Below are 26,915 nucleotides of genomic sequence, written 5' to 3'. Positions count from 1 at the left end.
TTACAAATGAAATGATACACCATGGCTGAGAAGGACATTGGGATTGTTTTTAAAATGCTTTCTTTCCAAGTCTTGTTTTTTCTAAGTGCAGACAGGGATTGCCTAATACAATAGTTCACCTGTATTGGGCTGTGTCCCCAAATGTTATGAGATAGGCAACAAACTGGCTGCTTCTTCCATTTTTTTTAAGGAAAGAATGTATTTGAACTCATTTAAAAAAATAACTGTACATTGAATTTTTAGATCTATATGTAAATGCATGTAGAAGAGTTGTTTGAACTGCTCCAGGTAGCAGCTCACTTTCAGTACATGCTAAGACTGAATACTGTAATACTGCAGCTGTTCCTAACCACTCACTGAAGATAAACAAACTAAAATAAAGGTGAAATATGTTAAAAGATCCAAAAGATGGAAATACAAAAATTATCCTCATGCTGTTACATTCCCTGCTAAGGGACAGGAACAGTGCATGTTCATACCCACTTTTTTACCTGGTGCTGAGTGTTTGGAGGCTTCACATTGCACAGCTGCTTCATTAAAACTTTGTTAGATACCAAAATAGCAATGCACTCATCTGTTTAACAACATATTTTCCTCAACATTGGTGGTTCAGGGAGAAGTCAGTATTTAAATTGACAGAGAAGTTGTGCCTCTTACTTAATTTTTTGTATATATTATTAGGACCTGAAGTTGATGAAAAAAGTGATAGTGCTGTTCACACTCTGAATTCCAGCTCTTCTCAATGCAGTTACAAGGGTGTCACTTAAAAGGATGCAAATTGGATGGGCTTTCTTTGAGGGTTGCTTTTTAAAATTTCCAATTAAATAAGAAAGACTCAGTTTGACAGTAACCTATGACTTCAAATAAAATATGAAATACTGTCAGTGAGGTGACTTTAAAAACCAAATAGTTAAAATTCACATTTTATGCAGATTTATACTACACATTTAATAAAAAAGAGTGTAATATTCAATAAAATTAAATACACAAAGAGTAACACTATACAAATGGTCTATAAAAGCTCTTCCCCCCATAAGGCGGTTTGCAGTCTGCTTTATAGTCACCAATAAATAATATACCTTTGGTTTTTCTGATCATTTCACTATTAAATGTACAGTACAGCTAAAACCTATTTCTGGATGAGATGTTTCACATGAACCACAGCATTTTGTACACCTAAATATGTTATATGGCTTTTCTGTTATTCATCACTTTCATATTCCTCCTCTTCTTCACCTATGGGGTAGGATTGGATGTTGTTCTGGGTGTACATTTTTGTTTTCACAGGACAGTTGTGATCCATGAGTATTGCCTGGAAGAAAACAGAGTGTGAGTAATTCTGCTTAGCATCCAGCTGGGGCTGGGGCTGGGGCTGCATGCGCCACTCAGGGATTCACCTCTCCTCCCTTGAGGCAGAGCCCAAACTGATTGCAATTAGGGTAAATAAAGTCCAGAGGTCTGTGTGAGGGGGGATCTTGGTGCTAAACACAGCTCTGGAAAATTTCTATTTCCAGTATTTCAGCCCAGGTATTATAGAAATACATCTACCTGCTCTGCAGAGACAGTAGTTTACCCCTCGCAGAATTAATTTCCATCTATTAAAACCTGCATGAATGATCAAGAGCAGTCCTACTGCTTCAAGCCAGTTCTCTTGTATTGCTTTTGTCCCGTCTTTCCATGGAGATCCAGAACAGCAAAACTGAGGATGATGCCAGGAGTGGTGGTCCCAATACTGTGCTTTGACGCCCACAGCAAGCTAGAAATGGTAATCATGCTAAGGGCCAGATAAAATACTAAATTTTCTGGGCTGAAATTTCCCAAGGAGTTTTGGAGCAGCTGTGTAGTGTTCTTCATGCTGAGTGTAGTTAAGCTTGGGGGTTATTAATTATGCAAATACCACAATTTTGGGACCCTCCTTTTGCCTGTCCTCCAATCTGAAAGAACTGGTACAGCATTTTACAGCCACGAGCCACTTGGGAACAGGAACTATTTTGCATTTCAAGGTTTGTTAGAGGTGGCAAATGCTGGAAGGTGTTGGAGCCATGTGGGGACATCCTGTCCCTTCAGGGTTGTGATGTTACAAATGAAACAGTCAGGGATCATGGAGGTCTGTGATAACTTTTATATTGCCAGGAAACAGCAGCTGATTTTTTTGTTCCTTTTTGTTCCTCAGCCTTATTTAATGTACAAAACCCAAAACAAACGAAAGCAGTGCATTCAGCAAAGGTCATGACAAGGGATTAACTGGGATTCTGCAGTCCAAACATGAGCCAAACAGAAGGTCTCTGGCCTCACACACACCATTATGGCAGCAAAATTCAATTTTCCACCTTCTGCCAGTACAAAGTGAGCAGCACCAGCATTAGGTGCTGTCCTTACCTTGCAGAGAGGTGCCCCTGCAGAGTAAGACGATGACCCTGCAAAATTGGTTTCTTTTCACCCAATAAACAACCAGCAACTACATTTTGGGCCCAGATCAGGCTTTTTTCAGGAAGAGCAAGGTTGGAGTGCTGAGGGCTAAACCTACAGATGATGAAAGTGTTCTTACATACCCTACAGTGGCTGGGGAGCACTGAGTGTTCCAGATCATTAAGTCTTTGGCAAATTTATATTTTTTAAAAAAGAGAAGCCCTGTGGTACATATTGGACAAGAGAAGCCACTAGTTTGTAGGGATAGGTGAACTGTATGAAGGAAAGAGAAGGAAAAAAAAGATGATTCAAAATATTCAAAATATACTGTGGTATATTTTTCTATATTTTTTCCCCAGAGGACTATGGGAAAAACCAGTTTGAGGCACACCAAGGAATAATTTGGTCAATTGGCCAAAAGAGTTCTGGCACCTCAAGGAAAAGAGAAATGAATTCTCTACTGACTCCACCACAGCATACGCTGGTGCAGAGGAATGTCTGCAGGACTCTGTTTCATAAAAATCAAATTTGTGACTTTGTAACAGCTAATTAATAAAGGGTTTGCCTTGGACATAGAAACAAGGGGGAGTTCCTTCCACAGTTAATGCCTGAAGGTGAAATGTGGGGGCACGGTTCTGGTCCCATTTTGAGGAACTTAGAGGCAAAGATGCAGATATAAGTTATCATTTGTTTCACTGAAAAAACACCAAAATAGAAAAAAAAAAAGGAAACCAAGTCACACTTACCATTTTCTCCTCTTTGGCAGGTGGACTTCGAAGGAAAAAGCACAGGGGAGCAAAGATGATATCCACAATTCCTATAATTGTCATGAGCCATGGGAATCCGATGGCCTTGGCAATGGCACCACCAGCAGAGGGACCTTGTACAGATAAAACCCTTTTCTGCAGATTGCTCTGACACAAAATTTGCAGCAGCATATTTTGTATACAAGTAATTCTGTATACAAACCCCCCATCTTACAAACAGATTTGAGGAATATAAAGACATGTTTGTAATTATATCATAAAACTTTCCTGGCTCCATAGCCCACGTTCCTCGGGGAGATTTGAGATGTTCCTGAGGGCATCTGTGTCATGCTCTCAAGGAGCAGGGGGTCAGTGGGGAGTGATTCCCCCCACAGACCCTTGGAGCACAGCTGTGGTTGTAGTTTTAAATGTTCCAAGGCCTCTTTCCTCAGCATATCCCATTTGTGTTCAGTGCCTTCAGACACCTTCAGGCCTCTCACAGCTCATGAAATGAGCACAAATTGCAGCAGGGGAGGGGAACAGATGCCAAACACAATTCCCCCTGCTCTGATTTCTTGCAGAAAATAAGAACCTCCCCTCATAAAATCTGCAGGCACCACTGGGATTCACAGCTGGCATTGTGGCAGATTCCTGCTTTTCTTAACTGTGCTTTCCAGGCAGGGGAAGGCTGGACTTACCTATGGCAAAACCCATGCAAAAGGCAACGTCAGCTATGGCATACACACTGCCATAGACTGACACGTGGCGCAGATCCACCAGGTAGCCCATGATTGGCATCATGGAGGAGTCCACCATCCCTGCAAAACACATTCCAGGAAAATGCTGCCTTTTCTTCCCCTTCTTTTAACCCTTTTGGGTGAATTATGTGCTAAAAAGGGGTGCAAAAGCAGCTAAAAGGATGCTTGTTCATAACTAAGCAAGATTTGTGTAAAAATAATCTGTGTTAGCTTTGCTTTTTATGGTGTTTGCTGTGCCCAGGGTCATGTGTGGACAGGTATACAGGTGTACACGTGGCACCTGCTAGAGGAGAGGAGAGATGGGAGCTTAGGGTGTATCCACACTTCCCACCATCTGAGCAAAGCTCCCACCTCACATTCCCCGCCAAGTAATTAGGGGAAAGTTATCTGGTGTAAACTTGCCCTGATTGAAGGGCTAAAAGACAGCATTAGCCCCCATGACTGACAGTGTTTTTATCTTGTCTTTTGGTACACACCCTCATTTCTGGCAAGAAACAGCACAGACAGCTCACAAAACTGCTGAGATGCTTGGGGTCTGAACTGGCGCCTGTAACTTCTTTTTTCACTGCACATCCCTGCCCCAGGACATTTGCTGAGCACCAAGCACTGAAAAGCAAGGCAGGGTCCCTGCCTGCACAGCCCAGTGTAAGGAAAGCCACACATGTCACTTGAAGAATAGATGTGTGTGAGCCTGAGAATTCCTCTTTATGTACAATTTAAGCCTCTTTTTTCCAGTGGGAATGTCTATGTAAATCCTTCTCCTCTGCAGGAAAAGCTGTGGGTTTGGGGCAGTGCACAGCTGCATTTCTAAAAACAACATTTTACATTCATGGACAGGTTGAAAGGTCTGTTTGGGTGGATGGAGCAGCTCTGGACAGGCCAGCTGGTCTAAAGCAGCCTGGTTCAGACTCCCTAAGCACTGTCTCTCAATCCTTCTTGCTCTGCCTGCCAGTCTGGGCCACAGCTCAGGCTGCACCACTGTTAGATCAGAATGGCAAAAAAACTGATTTTTTGTGTAACTTCACGTCAAATCATTTTTACAGAAATAATAGAACTCATGTAAAGAAGTCATGTAAGAGCTCATTGCAAATGTTCTTACCTATGGCAAATCCAACTCCAAAAGTTGGTGCTATGAGCCCATAAATGTTTTTAGCAAACGGTACCTACAAAGGAAATTTCAGTTAATTACACCACACTGCACATGCTAATGAGGTTAGCTTCTTTTTCTGAGATAAATTCTCCGAGTAGTTATGGCCCACTTTGTACAGATCTGAGAGTCTGATCCTTGTTCTGAGCTGTCATTTCAGACAACTGTGCCATTAAACCACTGGCACACTTACTATTATAAAGTGCGGAGTGACAGCTCAACAGAGGAGCATGCTCCTCTCAGAGTCATCATTTCTAAAAATAATTGAAGCACTGAAATAGGAAAGCACTCAAAAAGCACTCTGATCTGGAACCTATTAACCACACATTGTTTAATAACATGTCATAAAACTCTCATGGGAAAGCACATATTTGAAGATGAGCACCCCAACATTCACATGATCTCAAAGATGTGTGATTGTCTACTTACACATAAAATACTTATTCCCACGATTAGCATCCCGAGCAAAGCACAAAGCCACCTACCAAAGAAGAAACATCACTCAGAGATGGTGATAATGAGATGTTAGAGCTGATCCTGAATGTTTCAAAGCCATGTCTGAAGTACTGAGTTAAACAGCAGAAGTAGCAATGTGTTCAAAAAAAAGCAATTTTGCTCCTATAGACCAAGCTTTAATAATTTCCATTATCAATAAAGTGCCCTGGGAAACACTGGAAATGGTACATGAAGAGACTGGGAGGTGATTAGTATTTTTAAATTAAGCATACCTTCCAATTTTGTGTGCAAGTATCCCAAAAAGATTCGTCCCAATGAGATAAGAGATGCTGGCTGGAAGAAAAGCAACGCCTGAAAAATATGAATGAGAGGTTTTATCAGCAAGGATTTCAGGGAAGTGTTAGAAGAAACTAATAAATGCCAGACACTGCAATTTTGATCTGGACACCTCTAATAGAGCCCAAGGAATCAAATATCCGGTTTGTTGCAGCCTCCCCCTGAAATCTAAGGACATCATCTGTGAGATGCAGCAGCAACCTGATGCCTTTGGAAAAAGAGTTTTTCAGCATTAGATACAAGAACTGTTCTGGGAGAGGGAATAGAACAACAAAGAGCAAAAAAGTTTATATCTGACTGCAATAAGCTTTGGGATGGGTCAAGGAGAGCAGCTCTGCTGCAGCTCAGGGTTATGGAGCATGTGCTGAGCACATGCAGCCAGCCCAGGTGCTCAGGGTGGGTGAATCCCCTGCAGGAGGGCACAGCAGGGCTGCTGGGGCTCTGCAAGTGACAGTCCCCCTCTGAGCCTGGCAATGCCACCAAGCTTCCTGTCACAGGCAAGTCTCTAGTGCTGAGATACTGCCCTTGGTCAAGCACAGACTGAAGCATGTATCAATAATGTAAGGGTAAAAGACCTTTAAAAATTGTATCAAAATGATTAAGCCAATGTATTTTTAATTTTTTAGAAAATTACATATTGGTTTAAGGAAAATAAATTTTTTTTAAACTGTAATGGCTTGCAGATGAGGACACCTGAGTAAATTCTGTCTCTCTCACTTCCCAGCTCCACTTGGAAAAACACATTTTTGGCACCAGCAATGCTTTTCTATCCCTGAGGTTGCCACAGCAGCGGCTGTATCTAGAGCAGACGCTGTTGTCTGGTGAGGTCTCTGGTTTAAAATGCAGTTATCACAGTCTGTACTGGAGGATTCCTCCTCTCCTTGCACAGAAGTCCCAGGGCAGGACCCAGCCAGGGATTCAGAAATCAGCTGTGGTGTCAGGGTACACAATCCACCCCTGCCTCACGTGTGTGTGCTCCTCATCTTTCACCAGGGCAACAGAGCTTTTCTCATTTCCTGCCTATCCATCTTCCTTCCCATCTCTCTGATATATTCATAAGGAAAAAAAACCCAAGAGGTAATTTTTAGCACAGCAATATCCTGTGATTAAAAACCTTGTGGGTTACAGTGGTGGTGCTGGGGAAATATTTAATTTCAGCCTGTGTAACCACAGCTACTTCAGTACTGCTTGGAGCTATCTGGTTATACCAAATGGTCACACAGAGCAGACCTTGGCAGTTGTAAAAGAGAAATTATACTGCAAAGGCTTGTTAAATGCGACTTGAACAGGTTGGTCTGTAAGCTGTGGTATACTGAGGCAGAACTATAGTTTTCTAAATGGGCTTTATGCACAGTAATATTCATTGGCCAAACCAAGGTACTTTATACCTTCCTCAGATCATGCTTCAAACAGCTGGCTTCCAATTGCATAAGATAATAATTTGCTTAAAACCCTGCAGTTCAATTTATAATTTAAGAGGCTTAAAAATTTTAATTAATGCTGCCAAATCAGACAAAGTGAAATGGAGTCAATTACTTGTATCATTAAGGGGTTAAATTAGTCTTAATTTAAAATGGGTATTTTGCTTCTAGTAACCTCTGTTCAATGAAGTGATTTGTAAATCTCATTTCTATTGCACCAGTAATATGAAACTGGTGAGGGAGGTGGATAGGCAATATTTATTTTTCCTTTTTGAGGTTCAAAATACCTAAGTTTGCATGTTCATTCTGCTGTACTGCAGGCTAGAAGTTATTGCCAGGTTCAGCATTAAGAACTCCTAAAAGGTTCACTCATTAAGAACTGCATCTGTGGCCACTCTAGATCTCAACTGCAAATAATCTTTAACAGGACCAGAACTCAGACATTTAATAGACAAAATATAGAGATGCAAACAGTGCACTGTACTTTACCAAGCTGCCATTTTTTTGAGCACATGGTCTCCATCATCCAGATGGGTAAAGCTGGTTCAAGCATAGCAATAGCCATGTTTGCAAAACAGATTGAGCCTTAAAGAAAGAAAGGAAGGGGAAAAAATAGTAGCAATTATTTCTTTTGACTGTAAACAAAACACCATGCAAAGAATGGATGGTTTTACATTAAACATTGCACTTTTCACAGCCCCATTTGTCAAGTGTCAGATGGTGATTAATGTTAAATAGAACACAGTGTAAAATCACTGAAGGCTAACTTTTTATATGTTTCTATTCTCCTAGAAATTCTACAATAAAGGTTAAGCTATTTCATAATGTGAAAGTTTGCAGTGAGCTTGATGACATTTGGAAAGTTCATGAGGTTTGTTGTACAAATGATTAGCTGAACCTACAATCACTTGGTCTTTACCTGGTCTCCTGGGGCAATGGCAGAGCCCTGTTGTGTAAGAGGCTCAGGCTCTGACCCTGTGCCTGTGCCACCTGAGAGCTCATCCTGCCTCACGTGACAGCATGTGGAGGTCTTGATCCTGGAAATACCAAGGTACAAGCACAGGGATGTCTGTTCCCAAAAATGGGGATTTTCTCTCGAGACCCTACAGCGAGCCAGCAAACGTGGCTTTGGCTTTGAGCTTGCACAGCCCTGTGAATTTCAAATCTCTTTTGAATCCCTGGACCTTCAATAACCCAGGCACAAAGGATAGCAAGAGGTGGAAGCGCTGGTTCAGCCTGGCTGCCAGCTCAGCTCTGCCCCAGACCAGGGCCTGCAGAGCCAGCAGTGGGTTTGGGTCGTGCTCATCTCTCTCAGTGCTGCACTTCAGCTCCAGAGCAGGGATTAACAAACCCCATGGTATTTCTTTGGATTCAAGACGCCTTTCACACTTACTCAAAAGACCCTCAGGCACTCAAGGCTTAATGCAGGGCAACAGGACATGTCCCCTCTGCTAATCCCTTTAAAATGGTTTTTGGGAATCGCTGCTGGACGTGACAACCTCAGACCCGTGTTCCATTTCTTCCTAAAATTTACAATCTGTGAATTTCAGGAAAATATATTCTAGACTCTTCCAGTCATTTACTATACAAATTTTACCTTAAAAAAATAAATTTATATTTTTCTGAGGTCAGAGAAACATTATTTCTCTCGGAGGGAGTTCCTCATCACAAGGTTCAAAACCAAATGAGCACTGATGTCATTCTTTGCTCAAAGCTGTCAGAATATATTAGACTATTCCTAAAATGACCTTGCTGGCAAGCTGGCTCACTCCCTTCCCCAGGCAAGGAGCAACAGCTCAGCACTGCTGCCCCAAAGACAAAAGCCAACCTTTCCACTTGGGTGCAAGCTCCCAGAGTGGGTCTGCAAGGAGCCCCAGTGAAACTCCTTGGGGCTCTCCCAAGCCAAAATCAGCCAGGCTCAAACAGCTTCCTTGATGCTGGAAAAAGCATTTCAGGCTGCACAAAGTGCAGCCAGAGGAAGCAGGACCATTCTAACTGAGACAGCTTAAATAGCAAAGGACTTGCTATTTAATTAAATATGCTATTTAATTAAATATTCTATTCTATTCAGTTTATTCTATGCTGAGCAAAGCTCACAAAGGAAGGAGAAACAGGTGTGCTTGCACATGATTGTGGCACCTACTTCTCCTTAGGAGGAAGCAGCACCAGAGCTTGCCAAAGCACTCAGGGATATGGTGATAAAAGTGCTTCAGACCTATAGAATGTGCCCCAAGAGAAAAGTGAGAGCCTGAGCTGTGCTCTGCAATCTCAGGGCAAAGTCCAAGAGCCTGCTACCTCAGCAAAGCTTCCCCAAATGAAAATAAATTAATTTTTTCCTCCGTCTTGCCTGGAGCTGACCTTACTTTAAAGTGCCATGTGTCAAGGGCATGAGTGCTACATCTTTTCCTCTTTGCATGAGATGAAATGTCCTGTGTTGGCCAGAAGGTGGGAAATTGCAATGCCATCTCCAGAGCCAAGAACCCCCCAGCTTTTGGCAGAGTGCCACAGACATCAGTGGCATTTTCCTGGGAAAGAGCAGGACCCAGTGAAAAGCTGCCCCACACCTTCCCAAGGTGTGCTCATGGTGATGTCTGTATCAGGTCTGGTTTTCAGATCATTTAAACCAACTAAAAGCTGTCCATGCAGCTTTGTCAGGCAGCAGCACTGATTTCCCGTAATCCCTGTCAGTGAGGTTTGGCTTCAGGAATGACACTGACTTCACTCCCTGAGCTCCCACCAGCAGGGACAAAACATGTCAGGGACATTTCTTCTGCCTGGTCAGGGTACTGATGGCACAGGCTGTGCGGCATCACCTCTGACACAAACCAGGGCATTTGACAAAACCAAATTTGGTCTGCGAGGGAAATAAAGCAAGGAGAAGAGGCTGAGGTCAGAGAACATCAGCATCATCTGTACTGTCCAAGCACTGGGCAGCCTCTGTCCTGGGAGGCAGAGACCCCAGGTGCTCCCCTTAACCCAATTGATAATCCATGGGGTTTTCTCATATTTTATATGCTTTAACTGCTATAATTTAAATATATTTTATATATTTTAACTGCTTTAACTAGGAGAAGTTACTGAATCAGCTGAATGACAAATCTGATCTCTTATCACAAGAACTGTCACTGCTATACTTTTATTGAGTGTTTTTTTCGTGCTCCAAGAATTTCTCAAGCAAAAGGGTTTGTACAACTTAAGTCACAGCTCAACCAAGTCACAGAGACAAGGTTATGATAATTCCCTAAAATCAGTAAGAAACTGAAAACTTCCAGAAATGCCTGGAAGAATTGCACTGCTAGCAAGTTAGGATGAAGAAACAGAACTGTGAAAATAATTATCTGCTTCCAGGTGTTTTGTCAACATTAAAAAGGGCCAGGCTTAATTACAGACTTCAGAATAAACATTCAACAATGTGCAGTGCAAAAAGGCAAACTTCTCTTGAGACAGAAAGGCTCATCAGAAAAAAGATACATATAATACCAAGCACCATTCACCACTCCACCAGACCTTTTCTGAAATACAACAATTCACACTCAAGAGACCAAACTCACTCTCTCTTCAAACAGAAACAAAGTTCAGTGTTATTCCCCGTGCCTGCCCGTGATGTGCTGGCAATCCCTCACTCCCAAAGCCTTGGCCCAAGTCACTTTCCTCACAAGGAGTTTCCTGGCCACATCTCATTGCCCCAGCAGGCACCTGCAAGTCATCACTGGCCTCTCAGTTGGAAAAACACATTTATTTCAAATTTTCTGCCTGTTGTGCTTCTGCTGGTACATTTATCCTGTATTACCAACACATTCTTAGATCTTTATGTAAAGTAAACCAGCAAATGACAATGCTGTTGAAGCAGCTCAGCCCAAGGCATGCCAAGAGGCTAGGAATGACATCCATGGCTGGTTTAAAGAAGGAAAAAAAGGTCTGGTACCTGCAGCAATAATGATATACGGGTCCTTCAGAAGTGTCAGTAAAGGTGTCCCCTTCTGACTCTGTGAAACAAAAGCTTGGGATTAGAAAGGCAAAGTGACACCCATTCCTGCAGTGTTTTACCTTAATACTCACTTCTGCCTGTGTTCTGGAGGGCTGCAGGACAAGTAACTGAACAGCTGTGAAGAGAAATGCATGCTGTGACTCTCCTGCAGGGAGGGGACGGATGGCAGGAACAGGAATGGGACGTGCCTCAGGGGGATGGATACTGACTCAGGGACCTACTGACCTCCATCAAACAGAGCCAGGGCTGCCAGCACCAGGAAGGGAGAGCTCTTCCCCACAAACTCATACATGACACTCCCAAAAGGGGGGCCCACTGCCAAGGAAAGGAAAGGACACACTTGTGAAAACTCTGACAGAACAAAACCCCTGTGAGCGTCCGGGCGTCCTGCTACGGGCACACAGCGACCAAAAATCCAGTTTGAAAATCCCCACAAAGATCATTGATCATGGCAATAACCAGATTCTCCATTCCCCAAAACACTGTGCAATGTAAACAAAACCCAAACATCTCAGAGATTACTGCTTGACATGTAATTCCCTGTGTATATCCACACAGGGAATGCCTGCTCTGGGAAAAGCTGTTCCTCACATGCACCATGAACCCAGTCTGGAGACTGCACAATACCACAACACCCAGTGAGCCCTTTCTGCTGCTTCCAGAGGTCCCAAGAACAAGCTTTGGGATGGCTGGGGGATGGTTTCTTCTGCCAGCAGAGCCTGCAGCTCACTGACCTAACACTCCCATAGCCAGGCCTCCAAGGGCAATTCCCATCGCGTTGCCTCTCTCTTCATCATCCGTGTAAACAGTGGCAAGCAATCCCATCCCTACAATTAAAAATCAATAAATAAATAAATAAAGAGGCATAAGAAAATAAATAAATAAAACAAATAAATAAATGAAGAGACACAAGAAAAAAGCACAGCACAAAATTGGACATTGTGTGGTACAGTTTATGGTCATCATTTGCCACACCTACCAAACATTGTACAGAAATAACCAAGTGGTTTTGGTTTTGGTTTTTGGGGTTTTTTTTTTGTGTATATATATATACACTCCCTTTCCATAGAATCAACTTCCAAGCAAAAATGGTTCTGGCAGCACTCATGGTCCCCAAGACCATGTTCTATTGAGCAGTATTAGTCAGGTAATTTAGTGAAGCCCTTATTTGTTAGATTCTTTATTCATCTCTTTGTCACAGACCTTTTTGATGATGCTTTCCAATGAGCAGAATCAAAGCTTTTGACAAGTATTCACCATCATTTATTCATACTCAGAGTGCACAAAGGTCTGGTGACCACTCAGCTCCAATTGTGGACAGCGCTCTGGGCATGAGGTATTATGCAGAGCTGATTGCTTTGTAAATGAGTATTTCAAGTTCAGCATCAAAAAATTAAAGGATCCTTTTGACCTTTATCTTCACATGCCTTATTTCTGCACTTGATGATGAGCCTTCATTTCACAAAAGGAAACATGAAGCCTGATTTGCTTGTCTTTTTGTGAAGCACTCAGACACCGCAGACGTAAACGCTGCAGGAGAGTCCTTATAGAAATTAATAATTCTGTTTTCAAATCAAGATTTACATAGGACTCAGTAAATAAGTTCTGCAGCTACACAGGGAAGGAAAACAATACATTGCATGGTTGATCACTCAGTAAATACCATCCATCACCAAAAGAGCAGAGGTCCTGAGTGGATTACCATGTTTATTGAAAAGAGTGGATGACATCAAATTGTTTGCATGAACGGCTGGAGAGCTGCATTAGAATTCACAATGAATGTGGGATTTGGGGAAATATTCTGGAAGAAAAGAGGGAGGGGGGAATGCAAAGACAGTAACACAAAGTTCTAGGACATAGATATATATCTGTGTGTTCTATCACACATAGATAGGAGTGGCTGCACACACAAATGCAGGGGAGTAAAGGACTGCCAGGGATGGCTCACGAAATTTCCTTTGCTGTGAGACACAGGGTGAGACTCTCACTGCTGAGGGCCCTGTAAGGAGCCAGAGCTTCTCTCAGAGCTGGGTCTGGCTCTGGTGCAGCACAGGGAGAAATCTGGGGCTGCTTGGAGACCATGCAGAGAATGGCAAGGGCTCAATAACATCTGTGAGGGACAACTGCAGGACTTCCAATTCAAAACCAGAGCGGATAAAACTGATGTGAGAGGTGATAACAGCCTTGCAATACAAAAGAGAGCCAGGAAGATAAAGAAAGGAAACTGATCTTTGTGTTCTCTGCAGAATGGCAAGCAGAAATAAGCTCGCATGGCAGCAAAGAGCCTTTAGATGAGACATCAGGAACAAAACCTTCCTGACCATGAAGGTACTTAAGCACTGAGCTGGATGCTGAGGGCAGTTCTGGAGGCTTCTGAGGTCAGGCCTGTCAAGCGTGCATGAGGAATGACAGATATTGAGTTGATCCTGCCTTCAGGAAAGGGTGGACTAGATGGTCCCTTGGCCTTTTCTGCTCTTTGTGTTCATTGGATGAGAAAAAAGAAAATCTTATGTTCACCTAAGAGCCCGTAGCTCAAGGTGAACCCTTGCACAGGGACTGTTACACCTGAACAATAATTTTGATTCTGGAATGTCTTCCTTTGGAAAGCTTGACTTGCAGCCCTAACTGATGTCAGGTTCTGCCATTGCAGGAAATTTTTCCAGAATTGGAATATTCAGCATGAACAAAATGTATTTTCTCCAGCCTCAGCCTCAAGAATGCTCGTATAATTTGGGCTGAAAACCCATACTCCATTTTATTTACTCATTAAAAAATGAGATACTTTTTTTGGAACTGTGATACCTAAGCTGGCAGCCAGCATGGTAAACCTTTGAAAACAACATTTTATAACAGAAATTTCTATAACAGACAGAGCTGCTGTTCCAACTGTAATAAGTACCAACATAAGTTCCCAGTGACCTTTAAAATGGCTAAAAATGAATTTAAAATGTTGAAGACACAGGTGCAGAAATCCCAGGGAGAGTGCAGTTCATTTAGTGCTCTACCTTACTGCAACCCAAATACCAAGGAAGTCTTGAAAGACATTTGCTTTTGAGCTACTTCATATGAAAGAGACAGAAAAACAAAAAAAGTAAATTGATTCAACTGAATATTTTTGTATTAATTATTGAATGTGCTGATGAAATCCAATTAAAAAAAAAGACTGAAAGTGATCTGCATTTTCCTCTATCATCTCCTACCTGCCACAGAAGAACAAGAGGAACCCACTCCTTGCAGGGACCTGGCAATAAATAGTAGTGCATAGCTTCCAGAGAAGGCAAACACTGCAGGAAAAAGAAAAATAAAAAACAGAGGTAATTTTTAAAATTAGGTTAACCATAACTAGGTTAAAAAGTTAGATTTCTTGAAACTATCAGAAAAACTTCCTACAATTCAGTCAAGTGTTTACAGCGACTTGTGCCACTTTCAATGCTAACTGCATTATTTTCCCTTATTGCATTTAGATGTGTCAGTGTTGAATTGCTCCCAGGTGTCTAAGCCTCCAGGTAACACAGAATGCAAGAGCCCCAGCAGTTTTAACTAATTACTCAGGATTTGATTACCTCTGCTCTGGTTCAGCTGCACACAGGAGGCGTGATAAGTTTTCTTTCCAGCCTCACCTCTCCATGCTGCTGCAAGCACCAGTGCTTCCTCCAATAATGAGTGGGTGGAGAGAGGTTTTCCCCTGGCGCTGCCAGATGTGTGGAGCACAGCTGGCTGAAGGTGCAGGGAAGCCAGATCCCCCCATTCAAAACCTTCAGCAAGTTCCCCCTCCTGCCTCTGGCAGAGAAACTGCACCAGAGGATGAGCCACTCTTTCCTTCCCCAGGAGATTTAACCCCAGGGTTCACTCTCAGCCACTCCCTGCCCTTTGGGACAGAGCCCCGGGATGCTGCACTCAGCCTGGAGCAATTGCTCTGTTAGACAAGCAAGATAGGATGAAGAAACAGAACTGTGAAAATAATTATCTGTTTCCAGGTATTTTGTCAACATTCCCCACCCACAGCCCTGGAAAACAGGAGTTTCTCAGAAACCCAACCACATCCCTGCTTGTAGAGCCCATGTAGTCAGTGCCATTAACTCTACAGTGAGTTTATAAAGCCTGTTTTCAGCTCCCATCTCTTGGCCACCCAAGGGATTTTGCTGGGCAGTTGTAGCTGCAGGGAGGGGTCATGCACCAACCAAACATGGGATCCACGTGCACTCCTCCCACCTGCCCTGTGGTTGTGCCTCTTGGGGCTTTTTGCCACATTTTACAAAAATCCCTACTGTGTGGACACATAAAGGGGAAAAGGATTTCAGCAGATCAGCAGTTCTCTCCTCTGCCATAAGTTAGGCTCCCTACTCTTATCTACATCCCAACCAGAATTTATCTAACATGTTCCTGAAACACAGAGTTGTCAGTGGCTCTAAGACCAGGTCATCTTCTCTAGTACTTCAGTCCCTTGATGACACAGCTTTAAGATCATAGAATCACAGAATGTTTTGGGGTAGAAGAGACCTGAAAGATCACCTGGCTCAATCCCCTGCCATGGCCAGGGACACTTTCCCCTATCCCAGGTTGCTCCAGCCCTGTCCAACCTGGCCTTGAGCACTTCCAGGGATGTGCCATCCACATCCCCTCTGGGAAACCTCTCATTATTCTCTCTTTTATGTACAGTGGACCTGGAAAACTGTTTGTCCCCTTCCTTTTTTTTGTCACAGGCTGTAATACATCTTATATCTGCCTTCTGAGGCAAAAACAGTTCTTTCACTGATCCTCACAGGCTTCTAATGAACCTTGATGTTCTCTGTACTCTTTCTGTCTGGGCCACAGCTTTAAATGTCAGGCCAAAGCCAAACATAAAACAGGAGCTGAAGCCTTATCAATGCCATTAGAGCAGGCAAATTATCTCAGCTGACTGGCAGGCTGTGCTGCTGTTTGCACATCCCACAGAGATGTTTAGCAACACTGTGGTCCTGTTGACTCATACCCTACTCATGAGCCACTGCAGCCTCACAACCTTTCTGATAAACCCCCATGGTATCTGCTTGTCCAGGGCCTTGCAAGACAGCTCTCCCATGGCTATTTACAGCTGTCTGAGCACTTCTCCAGATGAGAAATACCTGAAAGGTTCAGCTAAGGAAGAGACCTGCTGAGGTGGGATGAAGGGTTGTGATCCCTCAGAGCAGGTTCCCTTGTTCAATCTCATCAGCACCACCATCAATGTGGAGCTGACTCAAATTTTCCCTCAAATTTTCCCTCAGGAATTAGTCCCCAGACATCAACAAGAAGAATTCCTAGTGATAATTATTATGGACCATTTATTTAAAAGTTGTGCCTGGGCCAGACCAAGTAAGATGTGGACACTTACTGATTGTTGACACAAACATGATGCAGAAGCCAGCAAACAGTGGGATCTGGTAGCCTATTCTGGAAAACAAAATGAATATTCACATTTCTGAGGTTTTGAGTTGGTCTTACACGAGTTCACACACCACACAAACCCAACCTGTAGTTTCTTGGCAGGCTCTGAACTATTTATTGAGGACCACATGGTCATATATTTCCACATCACAAACTTCTTTTCATCTGACACAGCAGACTTTTTATCTGCAATCCCTGGAAAAAATCCTTCTCATGATTGCCCTGATTGCCCTGTGCTCATTCTGCCTTAATTGTTCCCAATAAAACCCCTCTGGGGCTCCATGAGGTTGCCAAAGATATGCCAAGGGAAGATTTCCATGAGTGTGCTGAATTTTGAAATACCCCAGTCGTGTTTCAGTGCTCATCTGTTTCCATCCTCATCAGACAATGACTATAATGAGACATACTCAAGCCAATGGCTTTTTCACTGGAAAAATTTGTCATCAGCTTTTCTGGGAGTTTTGCCTCAGGAGCACTGGAAGAGTCCCAAAGAGCCTGAGAATAATACTTCTGCTTTCCATGGGCTTAGGAGTAGAAATGGAGCTGATCAAAGCTTTCTTCATCAGCCCATTTCTTCATTAGCAGCCTGTAGAAATGCCTGGTTGCTCCAAGTATTTTCATGTTTCCAGGAAATAAAGAACTTCCTGGCTGGGATGCAATTACATTTTTTGGGCAGATAAAACTGAAAATTCAACCACCAAAAAAAATCAAAAAAATCACAATATATTATTTTTCACACCAATAAAAATCTACCCCAGAGTCCAAACCTAGGTAGCTCTGAAGACAGTGTGCACATTCTCTCCAGCACACTTTGTTCACAGCTTCATTTTTTGTAGGATTGTGCATCTCAAATGTATTTGCCAGGACATTATTTAATGGCCAAATTCAGGAGTATTTTCAAAGGATTTCAGTTTCCAATGATTTGACAGTGTTGCACATTTAAATGGGCAGCATTGGCTAAAGCAGGTCAATCAAATAATGGAAGGGTTAATAATGGCCCTTTTAATAACAGTAGTCATGACATAGACAACCCAAAATAATTATTCTGAGCTTTGTTTTTGTATTACTATTTTTATACAGTCAAGGACCTTTGATAATGGAAAACTCCCTAGAGTGCAGAGCTCAATGTTCATTGTTTGTCTCATTCTTGTGAATGAAACAAATTGAGCTTTCACGTGGTATTTTGCCTTAAATCATCACTGCATTAAAATATGATAAAAACATATTATAAAACATTTCAACATAGATTCTCCCAGTTGAAATCTGTAAGTGGGTGTTGTAAATATCCAGCAGAGATTGGTCACTCATGTGCTACTCACCTGAACTGGTGTCTCCAAAGCAAATTAAATCCCTGTCACAAACTTCCCCTGTGGCCTTAGGATAATAACTTTAATCTCCCAGCACCTTCACACATGACATATAAAAGAGCAATATTTTTTTTCTCTGCCTTATTTAAAGTGAATGATTTTTTTTCTCAGCCAGCCTTTCCCTTGCTGCGTGTGTAATAGGGATTACACAATGGGATGCAGGTCTCCACTGGTGTTTCTGTGTACATGAGGAAACAAAAAATCACCTCTTGACAAATTCTTACCTGCCTCAGAGCTGAAGTGAGCACTTCCCAGTGGGCCCAGGGAGAACAGGCCACAGAGAGTTTGATCACAATTGCTCTGATTTTGAGTTTTTCAATTAAAGAAAGCACTGATAGGAGTACAGACAAAAAAAAAAAAAAAACACAACAGCAACAACAACCAAAAAAAACCCTGCATGTATCCTGGTATGGCTACTGCTGGTGGTGGGCATTATCAGCTTTTTCTGGGGTGTGAAAGCAGAAGGTGAATGTCCTCATGCCTCTTCCCACTGTACAAAGTAAGGTAGGGCTGGGTCTGTCAAGGCCATCCCAGACATATCTAGGATGGATAATTAAGGGATAATTCTAATTTCAGGACAGGAATCAAGCAATTCATAGACCTGACACAGGGCCTGTGAGACAGCAATTTGCTTCTGCTACAAGTACATTGAAATAATATTCAGTTATTGCATGAAGAGAAATGCTATCCGAATTGGCTCCCACCTTCACCTTTCCATCATTACCTCAGGGGCATGAGCTGTGAGATCTTCCACAAACACAAATTAAACACAGAGCGGTGCTATCATACTAAATAAAGGAGAGTTCCACTCTTCCAATGGGCTTCCTGCACCTGGGAACTTTCTGGTGGTTGAAGGCAGGAAGAAAACAAACATTTTGGAAGCCACTTCTAACGCTCAGTGCAATACTGCTCAAGCATTGCTCTTAATTTCTGCAGTTGCAGATGTTATTCTTCCTTTTCCTTGGACAAACAGGGCCGCAGCAAGGTGGAAAGTGACACATAGTAGAGGATGGGAGTTAAAGTCTTTATAATATTCTGAAAGGATAATACTGCTCAGAGCATCCCCCAAAATGTGGAGATGCACAATTCTGGAGTGCATGGAATTGCTGAACCCCTAGAAGCCATGGTTGGGCTTTCTGAGGGGACAGTCCTGCCCACATCCAGATGACATTTCCTTAGATATTCAGATTGTCCTTTCCTGGGCAATCCCAACACACCCTGCCTCTTAGCAAACCCTGAAATAGCAGCACTAATTAACTGGCAGTTGTGCTGCCACAAATGTCCAACCTGCAGCTGCATTCCCTGCTCTGTTCCACAGGTGTGGAGAGCACCCACTGGGAGGTTTTGCTGAACAAATGCACTATAAATAATCATAAAAAGGAGAGGCACCCCTGCAACAGCCAATTCAGTGATTCTGCCCCTTGGTCCTGGGCCATTCATGTTCTTGCCAGGTGAAAACAGTGAATATGCAGTTTGTCCTCAGCCATGACACAGCACCCTCCATCACAATTACCTCTGCAATTTGTTCCTCTGCATGTATGCAGCACCAAAGAATATTACAGCCTGTCATCTCTCTTATCTTTTCTTGTTACTATGGCCAAACATATCATTTTCTTGGGCACTCCTTTCAAAACCCTCCAAGCAATTCTTGAAGCAGAGTCCAGCACGTCTCACCAAGGCTGCTTGCAGCTAGAAGTGCTTATTACAAGTAGTTGTGATCTCTGGAAAAGTCTGAGTTGAAGGAGGGAAAGGAAAGGCTGCCACTGCTGGAGAATGATGCCCAGATGAACTCCATTTCAGTCCCTGTGGCTCCAGATTGTAGAGCTCTCAGGAAATGATTTACACCCATTAACAAGATTACTCCAGACTAAGACAAGAGATTGTTGGTCCTGTGCAACAGCACAATAAAGGTTACATTGACCAGGTGAGCAGCTGTGAATTATTAGAGCCTAATTACCAATTACAGTGCTGCAAATCCACCGGTTCCAACCTTGCTGTTACACAGCTCCATGTGAGCACGCCTTGCTAGCTCTGTCCTGGCTGGGACTCTGGCTTTCTTCTTCACTGCCAGTGGAGACTGGGGAGGATTTATGGCAAGAATATGTTCCTTGAGGTTCTGAACCACTGAATATGTGTGGAGTTCAAAAAGAACATGTAGGGTCAGCAGGGACAGGGTGTGTGGTCCCTGTGCTCCCAGCCCCAGCTGGAGCACAGGGGAGGCAGAGGGACAGAGTGACCTGAACAGACAGAACAGGTCACTTCAGCCTCTGCCAAAACCTGAAAGAAACTCACACAGGAACTGAACTGTAAATATGTAGTTGTAAATGTTATTTATTCCTCTGCTTCCTTCTCTGTGTGTGTCTTGGGCATGAACACATTGTGTTCCTAGCTACTCTCTCATGCTAAGGAGTTCAAAGCTGTAGCCAGGATGGTGTCAAAATCATGGTGATGATAAAAATAGCTAATAATTTTGAATGGTTTTTGAGGCTGATATGATTAAGGACAAGGTTAAAACTACAAAATTTTTTGAAACTAATGAAAAAAAGAAGGGGACACACATGGCAGAGGCATTGATTGGCTCTGGTGGTTGAGGGGCTGGCACAGCTGGGCTCACAGCACAGAGCTTGGTGAGAGATTGATAAAAGCAGTGGAGCCAATCAGAGAACCACAGAATGGTTTGGGTTGGAGGGGAGCTTAGACCTCACCTCCTTCCAACGCCCTGCCATGGGCAGGGACACCTTCCACTGGACCAGGGTGCTCAGAGCCCACTCCAACCTGGCCTTGGGCATCCAGGGATGGGACACCACAGCTTCTCTGGGCACCTGTGCCAGTGCAGTGGCATAAGGCAGGTGGTTGCAAAGGGCAGCCTTTTGCCCTCTCTCTTCACAGAACAGCTTCAGGCAGAGCTTTCACTCTGCCCCTGCCAGGGCATCCTCCTCACAGAGCCCCGTGTCAGATGCTGTGCTTCGTGGATATCTTCTTACAAATTTCACCACCAGGAAAAACATAATGTGCTCCTGACCCACAAAATCTTATCAGCTCTGCCCTGAAAGCGTGCCAGGGTGGGAAGTGAACTGTTCACTTCCTATGGCAAAGCCATCACCGGTGTTTGCTCTGCCAGGACTTTGCTAGGGCAGAGAGAACTTGTATTGTTTCAGGAACTGCAAACCTGCTCTCTGAGCCAGGTGTGCCTGGTGTTCCATGAAAAGAGCTGGGCTTTAAATAAGAAGTGGTTTTTGCACAGCATACTCCTTGAATGAAACCAATTCTGAAATTTGTTTTTGAAAATCTACATTTTCAGTAATTATAAAAGAAAGGAAAACAGGCCTCCAAAATTTTCAGAAAACCTTAAAAAATAGTGATTATTTGCACAGACTCATGTGAGTAGAACATCCTGTTGCTGGCTGTACAAACTCAAAGCCAGTGCCTGGTGAAAACCAGCACTTGACCAAAACTCTAAACCACTCTTGAACAGCTATATTTGATTGAAAAATAAAAATCACTGTACACAGTGTGCTACTCATTTGAAAAAGAAACTTCCTGCACATCTTAACCAACTGTGCACACTGATCTTGAAACAAGCAATCATTTCTACTTAAGCTTTGATATTTTGCTGGAATTTTGTAGAAGTAATAAAGGCAAAAAGCTTAACAGTAACCAAAGAGCTTATCAGTGGTAAGGGAGAGTTTTTCTATTGATAACCCAGATATTTTCTGTTTCATTTATACAATCATCCATTTTAGCTGATCATATACACTGTTATTGGAAATTCTCAGCTTAAGAGGGGGAGGGTACCCAATAACTTCTACAGTTAAATGATAAATGTGTTAACTGATATTTCCCACTAAACACTTCTCAGAACAAAGGCAGATACCAGTACCAAGATACAAATTATGCATGAAAGAAAACCAATGAACCCTAAATTGAATTTAGGGCCACTTTGCCATTAAGGCACTCACTTCAGCTGTATGAGGGAAGAGTTTGTCATGTGGGATGATGGGATGAAGTGCTCCTTGTTTTTCCTTCTCCCACTCATGTGAGCAAACCTGCCCCTGAGCCTGCAGTCACGCAACCTGCCCCAGCCAAAAACCTGGGGGATGTTTCCAGGAGGAAACCTCAGCTCCCAGCACTGAAGTTCACACTGATGTGGTGCCAAGCCTGCCCCTAACAAGAAAGGGAGATGCTCCAAGGACATTGACAAACCAGGGATGCATCTCACACGTCCCAGGAGATGGCTCCAGGGGACAAGAGTGACCACACACCTTTCTCCTGTTTTGCCAGGCTCTGAAAACCGTGGTCCTAACACCAAAAAAAACCACAAACAAATATCAATAGGGCAACCATTTAGGCAGTTAGGAAAAACTAGAAGCACAGCCAAAGAACCATTATAAAAACATAATTTGATGTTTTGTTACTTTACCTGCAGAGGAGCTATGGCATCCTCACTAAGCAATACAGGTAAGAAAAATCCTTCTCAACTGGCAGCAATATTTGTGCAAAAGCAATTTTGTGGTGGTGTACTTCTATCTGTGGAGGTGATGTGTATTGGTGATAGGGGGAAATGAGGGAGAAATGAAACTGTCTCTCTCATTTAAAGCTTTTGTGTTTAGATCAGTTCCACAGATCAAGCACAGGGTTTTGAATACATAACACTGTGAGTCCAAAAATGCTGCTTAGCCCTCACCTGGGTACTTTTTATTAGATTGAAAGGAAACACTCAGACTATATGTGTATGTATATATATATATATTAGGTTTAATAGTGTATATATATATACACACTATAAATATATATATAGTATATATATACACTATATATATATATTTGCAGTGAATATATATATACACATACACACTATAAAACCTAAACAAGCTAGTTTTGGCTTCAAAACCTGAAGTATCTGTCATTGGAGTGTGTTGGTTGTTTTTAACATTGTCACCTATGATGGACATTGCTTAAACAAAAGTGTTCTACAAGTACAAATTTCTGCTGCATGTTATTTTCTGAAAGGAATAATTCTCTATGAAAACAGCTTACATATGAAATTGCAGATCATATGTACACTAAATACAGTTTGGAGTTTATTTCCTGCAGAGATTGGTCTCATAGTCTGTTTGGGAGGACTGAAGCTGTTCCTGTGGGGAACTGTTACACAAAATGCTAACAGTGAAATCAAATTTATTATTAACATCAAAAAATTTAAATGATATTATATATACTTTTTAATATTGATGTTAACATCATCAGCACTTGGATTTGGAGAGGGGCTTTAAGTCATTGATATTGGTGTTTATAAGCTTGATCCTGGCTCAAATAAATTTTCTGCTTAGTTCCACTTAAACATATTTGGTTCAAGACATCGTGTATTTGTAAGAATTTAGAGGGAGCAATTAGGAGGCTGGGCAGAGTCACGTACTGATGGGAATGTGGGACCCACTGAACCTGGTGATGAACATGGCATCAGCAAAGTTGGACATTTGTTCACTTTTCCCTCAAGTCCACACAAATTTCCCACTGATTCTCTCCTCAGACAACTCCAAACCACCACACAGCAAGAGCTGCTCATCTCAGTGACAGCAGGGAAGGGATCTGAGCCCTGCCTACAGTTTCAATATCATTTTTGCCTAATGTGGGTGTTACAGGATTATTGACAATTCATGATCTTTGTGAATTGCAGTGTCTTTTGGCCTCCTATAATGATATGGGAGATATTTTAACAGAATCAAAGAATCACAGAATAATGGGGTTGGAAGAGACCTCTAAGATCATCGAGTCCAACCTGTGCCCTAACACCTCAACTAGACTGTAGCACCAAGTGCCATGTCCAGCCTTTTTTTAAACACATCCACAGATGGTGATTCTACCACTTCCCTGGGAAGAGCATTCCAGTACTTTATTATTCTTTTGGTGAAAATTTTTTCCTAATATCCAATGTATCCCTTCCCTGATGTAGCTGGAGACTGTGTCCTCTGGTTCTGTCAGTGCTGCCTGGTGGAAGAGACCAACCCCACCTGGCTACAGCCTCCCTTCAGGAAGGTGTAGAGAGCAATAAGTCACCTCTAAGTCTCCTCTTCTCCAGGCTAAACACCCTCAGTTCCTTCAAACATTCCTCATAGGGTTTGTGTTCCAAGCCCCTCACCAGCCTTGTTGCCCTCCTCTGGATGCGCTCAAGCATCTCAACATCCTTCCTAAACTGCAAACACCATCTCAGCAAAGGTTTCTATAAAAACCCAAGGTCTCAGGAGCTGGGGGAAAGTGTGAGATACTAATGGCTGATGCACAGCTCTTTTGGAAAGGCTGTAAGCGTTCAGAACTGTTCACCAAACTTATTTCACTAAAATATTCCTCCAGAACAAGAAAGAAGGCAGCAGTCCAGGGAGAATTAAGAATAATCTGTTTGAAGCACTAGTCTGGGCTAAAACACCAGTGTGTGATGGAGCAGCACCAATGGCATACCTGTTAGTCAGAGGCCCTATGAAGGGGTTGGTCATCAGCTGCACTGTTGCTTTAGAAGCAAACAAGAGGCCGACGCGGACGTTCTCATTCAGCAGCTCCTTGTCATCCTTGGGGCAGTCAGAGGGGGAGGGAGTCACCCTGACAACCATTGGTTCTGTCTGGGTCTGATGCAACTCTGCAGGCTCTGTCTTGTCAGATTCATTTCCAGTGAGCATGGTGGAATTGTCGTAGTAGGAGAAGATGCTCTGGAAATTGTCCATGGTTGCTGAGGGGAGGTTGGGTTTAGCAGTCTGGATTTCTGTGGCATTTTTCTGGTGTTCGATGCTGTAAAGGTAACTGGGAATTATTGGCACTGGAAAAACAAATAGAATACATTGGCATCTTACTGTCAGGTTATCTGGAAGTGGAATCACCGAGCTGCTTGCTGTGCCATTGATCAGGAAATACAAGGCTTTCCTACAGGGCACATTCACAAACACAGAACTGAAAGAGAAATTTGCTCATGGGGAAAAAAAAACCCACACCCTTAACTCAGAAGTGCAGTTTAAAACAAAAATTTCATTTACATTGTACTTTATTTTTTGCCAGTTTTCATAAGATTCCCATAAGGTTTTCTATACCTACATCATTAAGCAAAATATCAAAAGTATCAAAACCCATGTCTGAAGGCTCTTTGTTGCATGTGGCTGCATAAGTCCTTTTATTAGGCTGCAAAAGTATGAATAATGAGAACAGCATTGGAATGATTATTAAAGCAAAATATAAAAAATACAATATGAAACATTTCTAAAATAAACCACCAAAATATTTATAAGTACCAGGCATAAGAAGGAAAAAAGCTAACAGACCTATATCAAGGAATCAGAAATAATATGCCAATATTTGCATTGGCAATAATTGTCTCATTATTTTGAAATTTACATTGAAAAGATCATCCAAAAGGGACGATGTTTACATGTTTTAGGATCTTGGCTGAATTTAATTGCATTAATATGTATCTCAGACATTAGGATTTTAGAGTTTGTAAAAACAGATGTCAGGTTCATTCATTTTAATACAAGTGACAGAATCACCCCTTCCCATCTTACATTTCATCCTGAAAAAGCCCAGCCTCTCAAGTCTGCAAACTACAATAATTTCTAGGGCCTCTAGCATACATATTACTAAAAAAAGCAATTAAATATTACTAACTTTATAAGAAAGTATATGAATGTAAAAAAAATTCCAAAATCCACTTGCTAAAAATGGGTATTTTTTTTAACTAAGGTCTACCTTGTGGCATCAACTTTTAAGCTGAAACCCCTTCAAGAAATTCGGGAGTCAGATTCAGAAGCTGAGTCTGAAGCATCACCTGAGAGCTGAGCTCTGCACAGACCAAGTCACTTCCAGGAGAACCATGAGCATTCAGGTGTGTTTGTGTGACATCCATGAGCCACTGGCTCCTCTGGACTATGTTCTTTTATTTCACATAAACATCTGAATTTGAGGGGTTCTAAGTCTACCAGTGAAAACTATCCAATTGTTTTATATGAGTAGATTTCTGAATCTCGACACCGTGCCACTGAAGCCATTAAAAGTTGGATCTCAGACTTTGATCGAAACTTTTATTATTTTATTAAACTAACTCGTGGAAGTGCTTTTCTTAAAAGTGACTTAGAGAGTTTTCTTATTAACCTATAATTTTAAGACCAATGTGGGGGAAACAGAACTATCACAAGGAAACAGGCATCTCCAATGTTATCTAGCCTGTTGTTTCAGTTGCACGACCACAGGAGAAAAAACGATGATGAGCTAAAAATACTGTTATCTGTCATTCTACAAAGTATTAGTGGCGTTTAGCAGGAAAAAGAAAAAAATAGAAAATAAAAAGAGGCAAAAAAGGAGTTATTAAGACCTTTTTATACCATTCCTTATCTTGCAATTAACATGGAAATAAAGCAAGACTTTGATGTCCACGGCGGCGCGTTTGCAATGCCTGCAATATAATTCACGGTTAAAACCAAAATTAATCAGTGTTTGAAAATGTTGGGATTGAGAGCGTTAATCGGCCATTCAGGCAGCACATCTGCAGGAGCCGGGGGCGGGAAGGCAGCCCAAACCCCTTTCACCTACCGACCACGGTGAGCAGCATGTTGTCCAGCAGCAGCGCGATGAAGACGATGAGCAGGATGAGTTTGCGGGACTGGCGGCTCTCCCGCAGCCAGCGGAGCAGCCCGAGCTCGCCCCAAGCCATGCTCCGGCCCGGCTGCGGACACACGGAGGCCGGCGGGGCCCGGGGACCGGCGGGGACCGGGCGGGGACAGGCGGGGACAGGCGGGGACCGGCGGCAGCCGCGCTCCTGCAGCCGCGCTCCGCGCTGCGCTCCCGGCGCGACCCCGGCGCTGCTCGGCGGGAGCGGGAGAGGAGGAGCGGCGGCAGCAGCAGC

The 26,915-nt window shown here is 42.7% G+C and overlaps 1 protein-coding gene across 1 annotated transcript; it reads right to left on the bottom strand.

Annotated features, from left to right (window-relative positions):
• Window positions 1-1,131: 1,131 nt before the first annotated feature.
• SLC18A2 (solute carrier family 18 member A2) lies at window positions 1,132-26,731 on the bottom strand. The gene is made up of 15 exons (XM_030951163.1): window positions 26,603-26,731; window positions 24,491-24,842; window positions 16,615-16,673; window positions 14,462-14,545; window positions 11,996-12,088; window positions 11,487-11,576; window positions 11,333-11,376; window positions 11,199-11,259; window positions 7,763-7,858; window positions 5,789-5,867; window positions 5,490-5,541; window positions 5,013-5,076; window positions 3,854-3,973; window positions 3,156-3,289; window positions 1,132-1,312 (listed from the first exon to the last, which is right to left on the bottom strand). The coding sequence occupies exons 1-15, from the start codon at window positions 26,721-26,723 to the stop codon at window positions 1,202-1,204; spliced, it is 1,560 nt and encodes a 519-aa protein (XP_030807023.1). The 5' UTR covers window positions 26,724-26,731; the 3' UTR covers window positions 1,132-1,201.
• Window positions 26,732-26,915: the final 184 nt, after the last annotated feature.

Source organism: Camarhynchus parvulus, chromosome 6, assembly GCF_901933205.1.
Source record: "Camarhynchus parvulus chromosome 6, STF_HiC, whole genome shotgun sequence".
In the NCBI taxonomy this organism is placed as follows: Eukaryota; Metazoa; Chordata; class Aves; order Passeriformes; family Thraupidae; genus Camarhynchus; species Camarhynchus parvulus.
The sequence above is the reverse complement of the archived record's forward strand: the minus strand, read 5'-3'. Positions and strand labels throughout refer to the sequence as shown.